Source organism: Antechinus flavipes, chromosome 3, assembly GCF_016432865.1.
Source record: "Antechinus flavipes isolate AdamAnt ecotype Samford, QLD, Australia chromosome 3, AdamAnt_v2, whole genome shotgun sequence".
Lineage (NCBI taxonomy): Eukaryota > Metazoa > Chordata > Mammalia > Dasyuromorphia > Dasyuridae > Antechinus > Antechinus flavipes.
In genome coordinates, this window is record NC_067400.1 from 162,497,987 (window position 1) to 162,516,964 (window position 18,978).

The 18,978-nt window shown below is 33.2% G+C and overlaps 1 protein-coding gene across 1 annotated transcript in view; it reads right to left on the bottom strand.

Moving 5' to 3' along the window:
• Positions 1–435: 435 nt before the first annotated feature.
• Positions 436–18,978, bottom strand: part of ARGLU1 (arginine and glutamate rich 1) — a 29,528-nt gene continuing 10,985 nt past the window's right edge. Inside the window, exons 2-4 of the mRNA XM_051984168.1 lie at positions 17,645–17,870; positions 15,271–15,354; positions 436–1,329 (exon numbers count right to left, since the gene is read on the bottom strand). Coding sequence (XP_051840128.1) covers positions 1,162–1,329; positions 15,271–15,354; positions 17,645–17,870 — 478 coding nt within the window. The 3' untranslated portion in view covers positions 436–1,161. The remainder of the gene's footprint in view (positions 1,330–15,270; positions 15,355–17,644; positions 17,871–18,978) is intronic.

Genomic DNA, 18,978 nt, shown 5'->3' on the forward strand with positions numbered 1-18,978 from the left:
AAACATAAATATATGCATATTAAAAAAACACAACACTTTTTGATTATTTAAAAACTTGAATTTAGAAGAAAAAACAACCCAAATCCCTGCCTTTTAATTTAAAACTATTTTCTCTAGTTTTAAAAACATTTTTAGTAGTGATAGTACTTACATCCTAATTGTTTTAGAGGCACAAACCTGAGGGTTAGAATTTAAATGTGTATTTGGGTCCTGTAAATGATACAGTAAAACATGAATACTAAAGCTATAATCATTCTATCATTATAAAGCAGATATTTATGAAAATAGCCATTAAATATTAAATCACAAGCTTATTTTAAATTCTATATTAAAGGTATAAACTAGAAGAAAAATCAGTGACCTGAAGTGTTACTAAACTGTTAACTGACGAAAAGTATTTTTAAAAACAACTTAAAAAAAAATTACTTAAACATATGAATTTAAGACTTATTTTATTCAGCAAATTGATATATTTACACAGTGGGGAATGCTGGTTGGATTTAGTCAATGTAAGAAAAACAAACTGAACAGAGACAATACTGAACTATATATATATATATATATTTATATATTTATAGCAGAGTTGACCAACTGATTCCTTACCTGTATCAGGAACATCAAGCGCAACAGTGGAACAGTATCATAGGACACTGATTTAACAATACACCACATTAAGTCCAGTAATACCCTGGGAATTTACCAATGCAATTACCAACTTTTCCCTTTTTTTTGTGTTTTTTTTTTCTTAAAAAAAAAAAAAAAAAGAAAAAAAGAAAAAAAAAAGTCAGCAAAACCAGCATTATGGTCTAATAAACAGAGTATAACTCTGAGGTGAGTGGGTCAGTAAAAACCTTATCAGACCATCCACAATTTATATAGTGACCTGATTTACTTCAGACCACTAATACAGAATTAAAATGGGTGAAAATATCACTCTTTAGAAGACAACAATGATCTGATAAGGATTTGACTTAATGGAAGTTAAAAAGGAAAAAAAAAGTTGCAGAGCACAGCCCCTATTAGAACAAGCTAACTTTCCAGATTTTCCAAATTAAAAAAAAAAAAAACAAACAAACAAACAAAAAAAAAAAACCACTTCAACATGAAGCTACCATACAAAGTTTTTCCATTTCTCTTTGTAAAAAGTTCAGAGTTTTCAATTTAATCCTGGGTGGTTTTTATTGAGAAGGACAGTTTTGGCCTGGACTTCCCCTTGCCCAGGATAATTTTTTGCTCTTCTTTTTGCTGACGTTGTCTCTCTTGTTCTAGTTTCATCCTTTCCTCATGAATCTTTCTTTGTTCTTCAACAATTCTCAATTGTTCTTCAGCCTGTAAATTAAAAGTACAAAATAAGAACTCTATATTGAACTCATTTTCATATAAAATTTTTTATTCCAAAAATATATACAGTAAACTGAAACATTAAATTAGCTTGTTCTATCTACCTATCTAAATATCTATCTACCTATCTATCCATCTCTATCTGTCCTTTATTCTTGGCATTCTATATTTATGAGGGACAAATAAGCTAAAAAGCAAAACATTAAAAGATTAACTTTTAAGAAAAGGTAATTAAAAATATTTGTTAATTGCTGATTGAGGGTATGTCTAGCCAGCCATCAGTAAGATCCTGTTCAATCTCCTATGCCTTTTAAAGATCAAAGAGGTTCATAAATTTTAATTGAGGCATTAAAAGAACATAAAAATAGATTAAATTATATATCCACAATGATGAAATCATCGATCTTTCAAAGTACTCTGCTTAAATAAATACATCTTTATATATCTTAGGAAAAAATTGTTTTGCGCCCCATTTCTGGTTCACCCCTAAACTTCCTTTAAAAAAACCCAAACCTATTTCCTGTTTAAGGAACATGAAAATGATGAAAAGCCTAAGCCTATAAACTCATGATAACTTCTAATGGGCACAATGCTGCAACTTCATTTTATTATTGCATTTATTAACTGCTTAGCACAATTACCACATTTGTCAAGTTATTTCAATTTTCCTTTACCAAATCCAAAGCCTTTACTCCTCAGGATCTCACACTTCTTGCAGTCTTGGCAGAACTGTGTTTTGTTTTGTTTTGTTTTTCAATTCCCCAATGGAGTAAAAAGAGTTGATACCACCTTGAAAAAGAAGTATTCTAATTTTCTATTTTCTCTTTCTTCTCTCTCTGAACAAGCAATATCCACTCATCTTCAAGGCCAATCTCACTATTCTTTACTATAATCTATTTCTGATTCCTATATCCTTCCAAACTTCTTGACATTCTTTGCAGCATTTCATATTAATAACCAACCCCTCTCCCCCCCCATATAGACACACTACAAAAATTTTATACTAATAATCAACCCCCCCTTTCTCCCTCCCTCCATACACCTTCCCTGCCCCCCCAAAATTTTAAACACTCCCAGCTAAATCTTCTACAAAGATTTTGTTTTGGAATAATAATGCTATATTACCAACCACTTACCGATCAACTGTAAAGTGTAAAATGCAAAAAAATCCCAAAAATCCAGGTGGCCTCTCCTAATCTTAATCCCTAACTTTAATTTTGTGTACTCAGTATTCAAACACAAATCTACACTCTAGCCAAGTGCTCTATTCATACATCATAGCCCAACTACCCCCTGGTATTATTCCTTTAGTACTTGCTTCCTTCTTTGACTACAGAAATCATATGGACTAAAGTCTACTTTAAATTCTGCCTCAGAATCATTGATCACTTTGATAAGAGCAGTAGTGACACTCCTGATCATCCAATTATAATTAATACTATGTTTATACAATTCAAATGATACTTGGCTCATTCTTCTTCATAAAGTAGTTTTATATCTCTTATCCAAATAAAACTGTAAACTTTATTTTAACTTTTTAAAATTTATATTTGCAGTGTTAAGAGTACTAGATTTATTGTCCTCTGGGGGGGAAAAAAGCTTTTTTTTTAACAGTATTTTTTTTTTCCAATTAACATATAAAGACACTTTTTCATCTTTCATTTTGGTAAGATTTTGAGTTTCAAATTTTTTCTCCCTCCCTTATTTCTCCCCTCCCCAAGATAACAAGCAATCTGATATAGAGTATATGTATACAATCACTTTAAACATATTTCTTATTTGTCATGTTGTCAAAGAAAAATCAGAACAAAAGGGAAAAGAACACAAGGGGGAAAAAAAAACAAAAACAGAAACAAAATACAGTGAAAATAGTATGCTCCGATCTGCATTCAATTTCTGTAGTTCTCCCTCCAGATGTCTGCCCTCTAAAATTAATGGAACCTAAATAAAATAATAACAGGCCACTTTTTGCTTTTCACACACCAAACTTTTGTAATGATCTGAATGATAAAAACAGGAATAAAAATCACAGTCAGCCCAAATTATTAACTGAAAAACAACTAAACCAAAACCCAATGCAAGACTTCCATATCCATTCAAATCCATTTACTTTTGAAGTGGAGAGACCACCAAAAAACAAAAGCAGGAGAAAGAGCACTCACAAACTAGGCAAAGAATTACCACAACTAAAAAGGACATTCCCTTAATGGTCCCTAACTCTCTAACCCTATCCTAATCCTTAAAAGACTTTTTGTCTTTATGCCTAAATGGATTATAATTTGAACAAGGTAATCTAACATCTATGTCTAGCCAAAATCTAATGTCTCAGAGCAAATGTCAAATGTTCTTACCTCTTTCACATCTTCTAAGCCCAAGGAATATAATTCCTCCATTCCCCTCTCCCCCTTCCCCCAAGCCCAACATTTGCAATGTAAGAGTTATTCAAATATCTGATGAGTTATTGAAGGACAATGTGAGTGACATAGATTTGGTTAAGTCAGAAAACATGTATGAGTTACAACTTCCCAATTTTGTTACAAATTAGCTATGTGTGATTGGATAAACTGTTTAAACATTCTGTGCCATATTTCATTGTCTATCTATAAAACATTAAGACTGGGGCAGCTAGATGGTGGATAGAGCAACAGTCCTGAAGTTAGGAGAACCTGAGTTCAAATCTGACCTCAGATACTTAACACTTCCTAGCTGTGTGATCCTGGTCAAGTCACTTAACCCCAATTGTCTCAGCAAAAACAAACAAAAAAAAAAACCAGTAAGACCACAGAACGTGTCTCCTAAATATGTCAAAAGAAAATATAAATAACATCCTGGTATGCATAAACAATAATAATGCTTTTAATGAAGATAAAACTTTAGATAAAACAAAGGAAATTAAGACATTTAAAAAATATTATAATTGCCACACGAAGTATCTTTGAGTGCTGGAACTGATGTTCTAGATTCATAACACATTTCCATTGTAGTTAGGGTAAAGATTTTAGTCTTTGAGCCTCAGGTTTTGAATTAACTAAATGCAAATATAGTGATACTCAAATGAGAGAATGCACTGTAAATTATCTTGCAAACCAAACTTTCAAGTGCTATATAAATGTCAATTATTAATAAATTTATTAAAAGACTTAAAAAGAATGAATAGCACTAACATTTAAATTTACTCATGAAACTCCTATGTTCATATAGCTTTAAGCATACGAGTTCCACTGAACTATGGAAAACATTCTATAAGTCTATGATTCTGTGAATCAATTTTCAAACAGGGTCTATAACCAAAGAGCCTCCATTTAATAAATATTTTAGTTAACTGAGTTTAAGAAAAGTAAAGAAAAACCACTAGACTCAGAATCCATCTAAAACCTAAAACCTCTGCTCCTTGCTAAGAAAGTATAGTGTCTTGGGTTACAAGTCACTAAAGAAAAACCACTAGACTCAGAATCCATCTAAAACCTAAAACCTCTGCTCTCAGAGAATTACCTTCAAGAAACATATTACCAATATTCTGCTCCCTTTGGCTTCCAGGGATTCAATGTCACTCTTTATAGTGGAAAGGGGCCATACTCTGGATTCAAATTATGCTTCTGACATTTACTATCTGCCTAAACATAGCTAAGTTATCCAACCTCTCGTCCTCAATTTCTTACAATATAAGGTCAATGGCTTCTGGGATTCCTTCTAATCTTAGATCTGTAAACTCAAGCTTCAAAATTAACTCTCCTTCCACCTTTTCCCTCAATAAAGTAAGTGTTCAAATTAATTCAACAAGATTAGAGGTTGAATACTTCAACTTCTCCATCCCATGGAGATGACTTGCCAAACTGTCAAAGCTAAGGCTCTGAGTATCCTGATCTTTCCAATAGTTTGTGGCTTCTCCTTGCTAAGAAAGTATAGTGACTTGTATCCCAAGATTTTAGAGGTAGCAGCTTCTGTCTTCAATTGAATAAACATTTATTAAATATCCATTTATAAGGAATGTTGCTATGTGTAAAGGATAAAAAAGAAAATAAACAAAAAAAGTCTCAGTAATTCCTGGCCCACAAGAAGCTCAATTTCTGTTTCTTTACTCTTCTGTGGGCTGTGACTTATGCCTGCATAAGTTACACCTGGTCTTCTCTTGGGCCCGACACCAACAAAACCCCTCTTAGTTCCTTCTAGTTACCTTCTGGGATCTGAGATGAAATCAGAGAGGCTGTGATACTAGCAACAGGAATCTCTTCAAGAATTAAATTATTCACAAATTCTTCATTTTCTTTTCTTTTTAAATATACTTAATCTTACTTCATGTAGTATAGTTATCTGCTCCCTTCAGAAACTACTCTAGTTGTGACTGACAGAGACTCACTGAAGTCTCATGGTTATTCCTTGATATATATTTTAAAAGAGTTCTGAGAAAATGAAATACTTTAAAAAGTACAAAGCAATGCAAAAGAAAATGCAAACTATGTATCATCTTTCTCCTTTCTTACCAATAAGAACTTCCAGTAGAGTATCCTTCTGCTACACACAATAGTTAGAAAAAACCCTCAAAAATAAAATCACAGAACCCTCAGTTCAGCTGGCATCCAATATGCCATCAATGTTTAAGTTCATGTTGTTGGTTTTTTTCCTTCCTCTAAAGGACAGAAATGAGAACTATTTACAGATAAACTAATCTGTTTAAAGAAAATCAGAAAACTCTTGGAAGGTAGGGAAGAAAAATTACTTTTATATGATAGCAACTTTAAAAATTAGCTTTTCATAGCTTCAAGCTGTTTAGTTATTATTTAAAAGCATACTCTTAATTTTTCTTAAAGGTTTGGATTTAAATAAAAAACCCAACAAAACGCTTCTATTTTAAAAGATGAAAAACAGATCTTTGAGCCACCAATTTGGACTTATTGCTATTCTTTTTACTATCACTATTTACTATTTTCCTACTGGGTGTTGTTACCAAAGACTTCTAAACAAAATATGTAGGCCTTTCCTTACAGTTTAATTAGGAAATCTTCAAGGACTTACCTCTAAGTCACTTTTGTATTCCTTCAACCTTCTCTCTGAGAAATCAACAATCTTCTATGAATGGTTGCTAATTTAATTCCTGGTGGCATATTATTGTTATCTCCAAATCACTACTGCACTCCCTATTTCTGCAATATGGATATTCTGGGAAAAGTGAGATCATAACTCAATTTTCCAATCAACTTCTAATACAAGAATAGTTTTACTTAAAGATGACATGAAAAAGAGGTTCTAAGCACATTTAAAGTACTTAAAATTCTCAAGACTCATAAATCTAGAACTGGAAGGAATCTAGGCTAAGGCTAACTCTTTGAGAAACTCCCCAAGTTTTTAAAAATTTTTATTTTGATGTGGAGTATAACAATTTATATTTACCATATTAGAAATAAAAACATCCTAGTAGTTATCGTTTTGGCATCAAGGAGCCCCGAATCACAATAACTACTGCCTTATATCATGTTAATCAAAGTAATAAGGGTAACTTGAATCTTCCTTTACTAGTTAGGGAACCTACCTACAACTAGCTCAAACTACTTGCTTACCAAATGCAACAGCTAAGATACAAATGGAAAAAAAAAAGGATTTTTACAAATGATTTGGGGGTCATGTGACAAGAAACAACATCAAAATACTCAACTGGACACAAACTCAAAAAGGCTAGTTCATTCCCGTCACCCAACCCATTTATAAATACAAACCATGGAAGAATCATTCATTTTGTGGGATGTCTGCCTCTTCAAAAATTGGGAACTGATAAAAGGCCATCAGCAAAGTTCAGCAATAAAATGAAGCACTAACTTCCACCACTTCATACCACAATTCTAAAGATATAATGTAAACTATGCCAGATGCTTTGTTGAAAAATGAGGAAATCACTGGGGTATTTCAGGATTTCTCCTTTTCTAGTACTCTCATTACCATTTATTCTTTTTTCCTCCTCTCCTAAAATTCTATTTTCTTTCTTTCTCTTGCCCTACCTCCAATCTTATCAGAATTGGAAGGTACCTCAGAGACCATCTTGTCTAATCCATGGTCATCTAACCTTTAGACTCCAAAGTGAAGGGAAGCCCACTATCTCCTGTTATAGTGTATTATAGTTCTGGACAACCCTGTTACAAAGTTTTTCCTTTCATTTAGTTGGATCAAACAAAAGCTCCTCTTTCTCATGAAAGCCTTTCAAATGTTTAAAGAAAGATATATGTCTTCCTTAAATCTCTTGTCCAGAGTACTCATGCTCTTAGCATCCTACTCTTAGATCTTTAGCATTACCAGCATCCTAGTCACTCTCCAGCAACTATGGCTAATAAATCCCTCCTAAAGTGTGACAATAAGAACTGAATATAAGTCAAAAGTTTCCTGTATGCAGAACATCACTATACTTTATGCTTTATGTGTATATTTAATTATGATTATATATTAAAACAACCCTAGGACTTATGCTTGGCAAAATGTGGTTTAGTTGATTTATAAGATTTAATACAAATTCTGGTGTTAAAAAAACAACGAAAAACCAACCCAGCATTTTTTTCTAAAAAGGTCCTATAACTCAAGCTGCTTTATTCTTTACTAAAATGAATTAATGTTTTGCTAAAAATTTAAATGGTACATTTACACCATCTGTTTTCTCATAAGTAAAATGGAAACAAAGCTTTTATCCCCATAATAATTACTGTGAATATAATACAAAATCAAATAAAATCTATTTAAGAATTTTGAAAATTCCTACTAAACTGGAAGGTTTTTAGTAAAAACACTTATTAAGACTGAGCTTATGCAATGAGTAAAAGGTTATAAATCTAACCAATTGTGGGACAAAGGCTAAAAATTAGGAGAAAAAAAAAACAAAACTGGGAGGAAAATGTGGACAGTTGGGTTAAAAAAAAATTAGATAAGGAGAGAAATTGGTGACCTCTCCTAGCCTTCATGGTACTTATTTTACACCATTTTTCCTATCTTCACTACAAATTGCAATTCTAATACCAAACAATTTGTAGCTGATGGACTTTGGGCTATTCATTTAATTTCTCGAACCCTCATCTTTTTCATTTGCAAAATAGTTACATTACTTGTATTTCATAAGGTCACAGTGAGGAAAGTATTTTGTAAAGACTATATAAAAAAATAAGAGGACATATAACGGGAACAGAAATTTCATTTTCTGAATGTTTATGAATCATTAAGAGGCATTTAAATTTCCAGGACTAGAGAATACATACAGATCAAAATTTTTATATTTTCCCCATGCCAGCTTGGTCTGATGGCTAAAAATGCTATCATTTTGACTTGATAATATGACAGATTATCTCTCATTTTAAGAAAATCTAAATCTATGAAAATAATAAAAAATAAGTCTTAAGAGCAGTTTCTCCATGTGTATTTGTATCTATCTTTGTGGTCTTATCTTTTTACTCCTAAGCTCACCAGGCCAGAAACTTAAGGTGAGTGGGCAATTGAGGTTAAGTGACTTGCCCAGGGTCACACAACTAGAAAGTGTAAATGTCTGTGGTCAAATTTGAACTCAGGTCTTCCTAACTTTAGGGTTGGTGCTCTATCCACTGTGTCACCTAGCTGCCCCCACTGTATCTACCTTTAAATACAATAAAACATAACTCAAAGTTTTAGCTATTTACCAGAATTTATGATAAAACACTTAAGCATTACTTTTAGGCATGGCAGTTTCCAAATATAATTGAATATAGATCAGAAATCAAAGATTCTTATAGTGTTTTTTAGTTTTCTATTTAAAAATCATTAAATGACTTTATCCTTTGCTTAGTCAATTAAGACATCTTTCAAGGTTCTGTTAAAATCCTACAACCTTTTTAAAACAACTCTAGCCTGGTAATTTCTTTCCTATAAACAACTGCAGCATTACCACAAAGATTTAAACCTTGTACAGCATTTCAGAATTAAATAATGTTGTCATTCAGTCATGTCTGACTCTTGACTCCAAAGACAAGTCAGGCCCTTCTATCCTCTACCATCTCTTGAAGTATGTCTAAGTTCATATCTATTGTTTCCAATATACTGTAGCCATCTCATCTTCCACTGTTCATTCTTCCTTTAAATATACCAAGTCCAATTAAAATTGGAAATTCATTATGGGAAAATTCTTTATATTCCATTTTCTTGTAATACCTACACAGTAAGTAGTATAATGCTCTTTACATAGTAGCCACTCATATGTATGGTAAGTTATCTTTGAAATACTATAATAATGTATCTCAAGGTGGAAAGGTATTAAAATTTTAATACAGCTTTAAAAAATCTACATGAAGGTTCTATTGCCCGTTAAGTAATCATGCCTCCTTGCAATTTCTGACCCTCCCTCCCATTTCCTTTTCTAACCTATGGCTAATTACTAAATGGGTTTTGTTTTTTAAACATTTAGTCAGCTTCCTCTTATTATAGGCAGATTTATATTTTTATTATCTTTTCTCTGGACTACTATACTTTATGGGACATGTCTTCAGAGTTCTTAAACAAGAGAATTTTCCCCCTCTACTTGAGATTTTGAATATAATACTCACAAAATATTTTCCCATTTACTTAAGATTTTGAATAAATATCCCAAGAATCTAGAACATTAACACTTTTACTGATTAGACCAAGTTCTGCAAACATAGTTCTTAATTCCTTAACTTCTATTTAAAACAGTAAAAAAAAAAAAAGTGGTTTCTTACAGTTCTCATTTTTAGATCTAGGAAATTATATCATTAATCCAATTTAGACTATACATTTGTTTTGCTAAGCAAACCTTAATTTTTTTTTTTTTTTTTAAACAGAAACTGTCACTCCACACACATCAAAAAGACTATGTCCTTCATGGAACTCTACCACCTTTTGTAAAGGATGTAATGTGTCTGAACATGTAGTTCCATTGATACTTAAAACCTTCTTCAGAACTTCTAAAAATAGTATAAGCATAGAATTCATTGCTTAATATAAAAACTTGTACACAGTAGGGACTTAATAAAATTCTTGCTGAATAAATCAATCATGTACTCTCAAAGAGACTTCAGAGAGAATCTAATGTTATCAGTTTACACCATGCTTAGACTACACTCCCCAATCCATCTTTCTAATATTTGCATCTAATTATGGGCATAATACCACGTACCTAACAAGGTGTAATAGACTTGATCTCATATCCACTCCCATCCTCTCACATCAGTTTTCCCTAAATGGCCACAAAACTGTTTCTATTATTTGATTAGACTCATATGGCTTCCTGGGCACCTAAAGGCTAATAGTTCCACCCATTTTCTGATTGTTCCTAGTCAAAGTCCTCTCTAGCCCTCAGTCCAATTGTGTTGCAAAATGGGGGGAGAGGGAAGAAGGGGGAAGGAAAGAGAAGGGCTGGACTAAATGACAAAGTAAGGTCATTTTTCAACTCTAAAGTACTTAGATATGAAATCTACCTTTATTTAGGTTAAACACCCCCAGTTCACAAGTTTTCATATTTCAATTAATTCACAACCCTGGACACTTTCCTCTAAATAATGCTCCAACTTGTCAAAGTCTTTTTTAAGAAGAGGAAGAATCTTCATTATTTTCTTTCTGAATACTGTATATACATTTTGGGGGAGTTAGATCATATTGTTATTCATATAAACTCCAATTTTTTTCAACATATCCAGTTATCTAAATATTCCAAAGGAGGGTTCCTTTCAACTGCAAAATACAACCACTTTAACATCTTCTCTTCTCCAGGTTAATCTTGTTTAGCCAAATCTCCATCCTAGCTTGGGCAGTTGTAACTCACTACAACTTTCCATTTATCCACATCAAATTTCACTTAATTAGATTTAATTGACATTTCTATACTAAATGTGGCGCAATAGCACTGAATTTGGTTTTCAGAAGAGCAGGATTCTGATCATGCCCTAAATACTTATTAGCTGTGTAACACTAAAGTCACTCAATTTTCTCATTTATAAAAACTGTGCTGAACAAAGTAGGTGCTTTGAAAACTTTCAAATCCTTACAGAATTGTCAACTATTATGATTTTCACTCTTTAATTTTCTCTCATCTATAAATTTGAATAAAATACTAAATGTGTATTTCTAGATTGTCATCATTCCTTTAAAACTAGTAGCCTCAGATTACAGACATTTAAAGATCCCTGATTTTGCAATTAAAGGATATGGATTAAATCCTACTTCAAATACATGCATTTATGAATCCTATGACTAGTCTATTTTCTTCTACCTAGTTTACAAGAATAACACTGCTGTCGAACACCAGATTTGACATTTGAATCCACATTTTTGCTTAGTTCAGTTACAGAACCACTCTTAAGTTGGTTATCTGTACCTGACCAAGCAAAGACTTGCCATGCTTAAAAATTTTAGAACCCCATAAGATTCCAGAGTTTGTCTTTTACTTGATGCCAAGTGATTATAATATTTGAATGCTTCTACTTATTTAGCAAGGTAGTTTTCCTTTCAGGTTACTCTTGACTGTTACTAAATTCTTTATCTGGAGCCAAAATCTGCCTCATTATAATTTCTATCAAATGATCTTTGGGGGCTTTAGTTTATCAGACCAAACTCTTTACAGTTTATGTCATCGAAGAGGGACACTGGTTTGCCTAGGTAAGACTAGATGTAATAATTACTGGCTAGCACAAACACAGAAATGTCCTTTACCTTCCAACTATCATCTGTTTCTTGTATATAACTTAAATTAACATTCTGTGTCAAATGTCTTCCAAAAATAAGCTAATATTCAAAGCTAAGGTACAGTGGTATAAGCCTGAGAGCAAAAACAAATCAAAACCAAAACCAAAAGACCAACACTACCAGGAAGAAAAATATAGGAGACAGCAGAATATACAAAAGTTATAAAACAGGCTCTGAAGCCTTTCTGATTTAGTCATGCGACTCAATTATCCATAAAATGGCTCATACAATAATATTTGTACTAGCTATCTCACAGGTTTGTTGTGAGCCTGAAGGCTTCCTTCAAATCTCTATTCCTTATTTTTCACCATTCTTTGTATACCCAGCACTTAGTCCTAATTTCTCATATACAGTAAGCACTCAAGTAAGCTTGATTGGGGCAGCTAGGTGATAGAGTGCCAGGCTTAGAGTTAGGAAGACTTGTCTTGAATTCAAATCTAACAGCAGACACTTACTAGCTTTGTGACCCTGGGAAAGTCACTAAGTTTTCTCATCTATAAAATGAGATGGAGAAGAAAAATGGCAAAGCACTTTCAGTATTTCTGATAAGAAAACCCGAAAGTGAAAATGAATGAACCACAAGAAGCTTGACTGACTGACTTGCTCACATGGTCTCTAAACCCATTTCTCTAGCAGACAAAAAGGTTATCTCCACTAAAAGGTTATATGTACTATCAAACTAAGCTTTGCTCAAAACCATTAAATTCCCAGTGCCTTGTATAGGGCCTAATAAATTAGTACAGTAGGCATTAATCTTGTCCACTGTTAACTTCTACATTAAAGTCAATGGCACCATCAATCTCAACAATTTCTAACTTTAGAATTATCTTTTGTGATAGCAGCCAGTCAGTCATTTCACCCTTCTAGGAGAGCAATTTCTCAACTTCAAGTTCATTCTTTTACTTTCAAATTCCAACTTCTTATTACTTACCATGCTAATACTCATAAGAGTAGTAGTCTTCTTATATAAATAGGATAGGACATAGACCACCTAATATCTATGACATTAAACCCAAATTCAATCAATTCAACTAGTAATGGTGTGTTTTCAGATTGTTCAACCTGACATTTTAGACTCTCAACTGACTGGTTCCACCACATCTCCCCAACATTCTCTTGGAATTTTCCAATAGTTTCTGATCTCATTAGGTCCTTCTCACCTCATGAATAGGCTTTTCCTTTTTCAACTCAAAACTCTTAATTTACATCCCTTCTTTTAAAACATTTTTCCAATCTCCCAATTCAAACTAATTCTTGTATATCTTCTATAAAGCCCAAATTCAGACTGTGATTTCCCACTTTCTCATAAATGAAATCACTTTTTTTCTCATTTTAAAAACACACATTCAATTTTTATTCATGTCTTTCTACTTAAATAAATCAGAACAATTTGGGTAGTGAGAAAGAGCAGGAATAGCATCTTATTTTTTAAAAAAAAGTAAGAGCAAATAGTTATTAAGAACTTTTAATGCTGAAAAAGCTCTTAAAGCAAACTCTTCTCTCTTCTGATTTCCATGACAAAATAGTAAACCCAAAGGAAGATATCTGGGGAACCAGATTTGGTGTACAACTAAGTTCTGATTAATGAGAATGAATCCCCTGAAGTATTGTAGTCACATGATTTGAATTTGCACTTCATATTTTCATTGGGCTGGAATCAATTACCATATTTTACATAATTGTAAGTTCAAAAATCACCAATTCAAATACATGCAACTACACGAAAGCATTTATCATTTACAATAATTTGGATCTAATTATCAATAAAGAGTGCTAAAGTCAGAAGATCAAGGTTCAAGTCTCAGTGCTGTCAATTACTAGCTCTACAATTTTAGGAAAGAGTTTCTGCATGTATGAAAACATGCATTACATGATCTCTAAAAGTGCCTTATATAACAAACATTTTTCTAACTTAAGAAAATTTCCACATTTCTTTTACTTTATTGTAAACTCAAAAGAAGGAGACTTGGGAAGTAAGGATGCACGTGTGTCACAGCCTTACACACACCTACCCCAAAAAGCAGCAGAACTAAGTTCCTTTCATGGCCAACAACAATGTAAATAAAAGTGCCTTTTCTGGATTGCTTTGGGTTCAAATTTCAACTCTGCCATTTAATGGTAGACTATGTGTGTACCCACAGACAAGAAACCTAAATTCTCAGGGCCCCGATTTCTTCATCTTTCATGGGACAAGAGTTGAATTAGATAATTCTAAATTCCCCTTTCTGTCCAGAGACAGGATTTCTACTTGAGCCTGAGACTGCCATCTCATTTCATCACAACTAGAAATTTTCTACAGAAAACAGCCTTTCTATGACTAAAAATGAATGGATTATATTTATAATTCTATTGTTCTCACAAACATTCTGAAAATCAGCTTCTAAAATCTCAATATCCAAAAGATTGAAAAAATTGTTTATCCTTAAGGATTATTTTATATGGAAACTTATATTAAAAAGTTTATTAAGACTCAAATGATCTATTTGACATGTTATTAGTCAACCTGCCACCTGGGGGAGGGGGTGGGGAGGAGGAAAAGGGTTGGAACAAAAGGATTTGCAACTGTCAATGCTGAAAAATTACCTATGCATATATTTGTAAATAAAAACTATTAAAAAGACTCAAATGATCAAATTACAAAACAAATGAAAAATTGAAACTCTTTGTGTCCTATAATTAATAAATTAACTAGTTTTGTTCTATGCTTGATCTTGAATTACACATTACTTTTAGGAGGGAGAGGAGGTTTAAGATTCTTGGACTAGGAGCTAGCTAAAACCTTAATGACCATGCCCCACTTAAGGAACTTATGTGTTTAAAGAGACATCTGGCAGCACACTGATAAAGTTCAAGGTCTGAAAGCAAGAAGACCTGAGTTCAAATATAATACTATACATTTACTACCTGTGTGACTCTGGGCAAGTCATTTTACCTTGGTTTGCTTGTTGCTTTATCTGAAAAATGGGCATAATGCACTCATCTCCCTGGGTTACTGTTATTATAAAATGCTCAGCACAGTGTGTAGCACATAGTAAATTCCATATAAATGTTGGCTGTTATCATTATTATTTGAGTTTACTCCAAGCCCCTAAAGCCAACTTGTTCAAATGTATCAACTCATAGGGAGCAAATTCACCAAAACAAAAGTACAAAACAAAAGCCCTAGAGTTACTTATATGCCATAAGCAATCTTTTCATTAATGAGTTTTTGAGGATTTTTAAAATACATACCAGTTTGGCTTGTGCGTCTGCAATTTTTCGATTATTCTCTTCCAGTATTCGTTCTAATTCCTCACGTTTTGCACGCTCTTCCTCCTAAAGGGGAGGACATGGTAAGATGTTAGAAAAGTAAAGTATTTTTTATTTGTGCATCTTTACTAATCTTCCTCTGAACTTTTTTTGTGAACTGACTTACAGGGCAGCTTTATAGCCACCTTTTTCCTGACAAATGGTAAACTGTGCAGCCACTAAAATTGGTTCTAGTACTAAATTTAAATCATCCCTCCCAGTCCAAACAGCAACCAACTAAACCCTCCCTAATCATAGATTCCTGATAGTTATTACTAATACTTTAATCACACAAATCAACAAGGACAACTACAAAACTGGATAGTATTTACCAAATTAAAAAAATAATATATAAAATATAAATAAAGTGAATATTTGTCTCACCAATTATGTATACCTACGTATTCTTTACCTATACTCCTTTAATCAGCATTAAAAGTTGAATATTTACTGTCTTGTCCAGTGTCCTGCAGAGTGTGCTCCTCGGCTGCCATACGCGCCAGCTTCCTCTTTAAAATGATTTGTACTGTTAGCTTGGCAATACCTGCATCAGCAGCTCAACCATTTATAAAGAAACAACATACAAGGAAGGCTGAGCTGAGGAATGCAGATGTTTATGGTAAGAAGGAACAAAAAATGTAATTCATCATTCCTAAGGCAAACAATTAATAAGAAAAATACATTTACTGTTAGTGAAAAATACAAATGGTAATCCATACTTCATGGAACTAAGGGCTTCTTCCATGGGGAAAATGGACTTAACATTCAGTATGTTGACAATTTCTTAAGGCAGCTTAAATTGTCATCTACAGTTTGAACTGGAATTCAGGAATCCAGGGGAGGCATGGTCAGGAAATAAAGTTCTGTAATTTATTTTTCTTGGAGAATTTAATGAAATTTTGTTATGCAAACTATATGAATACTGCATGATGGTTTGGGCAGTGTTCAGTTTACAGCATACATGATTTTAGTATTTGGAAAGACTGTCAAGAGGATTGTGTCCGTGTGAAAAAAAAAATTGTTAATATGAAACAAAGCAAGCACATGAAGAGAAAAAAAATCTTACTATGATTAGTAACTCGCTACAAGACAGCACTATTACTCCAAAAATATCTTATTAATAGCACTGATATATACCACATTTAACACAATTTATGAATATAAACCCTATGGTATTAATTGAAATACATTGCAAGCACAAATTATGTGTTTATTTTGGCAAAGTTGACATGAGAAAATTTAAAATAGCTTTTAAGTTAATAGCAAATGGGATTTGGTATTCTACTAATCTGTCTATAACCAGAAAATATCAAGATTAAGAGTGACTATTAGTCACACAAATTTAAAAACAAACTACTATAAGGTTTTCTAGAGTAAACAATAATTTTTTTTCTGCCAACATAAGTGGAGTATCACTCAGTGCTGTAGTTTGCCTTGAAAGCCTCAAAGACTTTATTTAGAAGTTTTAGAAATCTGGAGTAATTGGTGCAGACAAGCCATAGAGACTTCAGTAGCAAATTACTGTCTCACAGAAAGACATTTTCAACTTCTGCTCCAGCTGCTGATAAAACAAATCATGTGTTTAGCTTGACTCCAGACAAGGACAACCTGTTCCTTCATAACTCTCTAGAGAAAAAAGGAGTTGTTAGTAGATACTAAAAAAAATGGATAATGATCTGGACATTTTTCCTAAAAAGATTCTTTGAAACACATTAGGACAGTGGAGGGCCTTAAGGATCAGAATGCCAAGAATTAATCCATTGTGTTGAGGCAGGATTTGAAGTTTTGTTTTTTTAAAGGGAAAAAAGAAGAATAAGAAAACCTATTTGTCAAAAGCAGGTGCTGTCGCTCAAAGCTGGGCCCTGCTCTTTTTAATCTGACTGAAGGCAAGAAGCCTCTCACAGTCTAGGTAAGTAGAATGATAAAACAGAAAAGAAGAATACATAACCACAGGTGGAGTTTAACCTTTTCCCTTCACCAGTCTCCAACCCTCCTCTCCCCCCGCCCCGAAAAAAAAAAGAAAGGATTGGTTGTAGGTCCTGCAGCCATGGCAAAAGTTTCAAACACTTCTCAAATATGTAGGCCAGTTCCATTAAAATCAAGTATCCTTGAATAGGTTTTAGGAGAATAACTGTTTAAAGCATCAGTCAGCTCTTCTGAATAAGCTAAAAATTAACTTCCGCAGCAATGCAAGTTTATATGAGAAAGGAATTAGATAGTCTGTATTCCATCTCTTTCTGAACTGAGCAGGAGGCACAACCCAACACTGAAAGTTTTGCCATGGACTGTCTCTACTTTCCAAACGACCGAGCGTTACCTCTCTAGCTTTTTGTGCTGCAAGCTCAGCTTGTCTCTGTCGCTCGAGTTCTTCGAGCAACTGCTTTTCCATGATGCGCTTAGCTTCTTCCACCCTTCGGAGAACTTCTCGCTCAATTTCATCCTTCCTTTTCTCCAATTCTTCCTCTACTCGTTTTGCCACAAGTTCTTCCACTCTTCTCGCTGTTTCTTCCTCAATAAGCTTCTCTTCTATTTCCTGTTGTCGACTAGCAAATCAAAGGGGGAAAAGCACAATAAAACATATAATTTAAAAAAATTCCTCAATAGTATTTTTTTCCAACATTCCTTTTTTATAAGATTGAGTTCCAATTTTTTTCTCCCTCTCCCTCCTTCCCTCAATTTCTCTTCTTCCCAATACAGCAATCAATCAATCTCATGTCACACATGTGTAATCATAAAATATGTAATTTAAAGATAGAGGCGGTGCACCTAAACTTTCAATTGTGATTTGCTTTTAATTCAACAAGGCAATTTATAACTTCATAGCACTACAGATTTATATTTCATTTGCAACAACAGTCCCTTACAACAGATATGTAATAGATACAACTATTACAGTTAAGGGAAATGAGACTCCAAAAGGTCACAATATAGCTAAGTGTCAGAAATATGATTCACATCCTGTTTCTAAATCGAGGGGTTTTTTTTTTTTTTTTTGCTTCAAGAGAGTATTTTATAGGTTATAGAACTAAAAGGGACATTAAAAAGATTTAGTCCAACCCACTCATTTTACAAAGAAACAAGAGAGCGAATTTGAGCCACTTTCCTGGATCACACATAAACTACAAGGTGGGAGTCAAATCCAAAGAAATTCTGAAGCATTTTTTTTCTTTTGCTGAGGCAATTGGGGTCACACAGCTAGGATGTGTTAAGTGTCTGAGATCAGATTTGAACTCAGGTCTTCCTGATTAGTGCTGATGCTCTATCCACTGTCCCACTTAGCTGCCCTTGAAGCATTTTTATTTTAAAAACCTCACAAAAGAATTCTTCCACACAATGTATCAGCAACATTGAGATTTCGTACAGATATGAAGAAATCATATAGAAATTAAAAATTAACAAACTCAGAAAAACCAGAAAGGAGGATGTAGAATCAAGATCTATCTGTGCATACTGGATATAGTTCTGATTAGATGGCTGCCATAGAATAATAGAAAAGTAATGTATTTGGATATGAAGGATCTCTGATATAATCTGTGGAACTTTTGAGCAGGGCCGTTTGGCCTTTCTGGGTTTCAATTTCCTTATTTGTAAAATAAAAGGGTTGGATGAGCTCTCTAAGGTCCATTCCAACTCTAAATCAAGATCCTATTA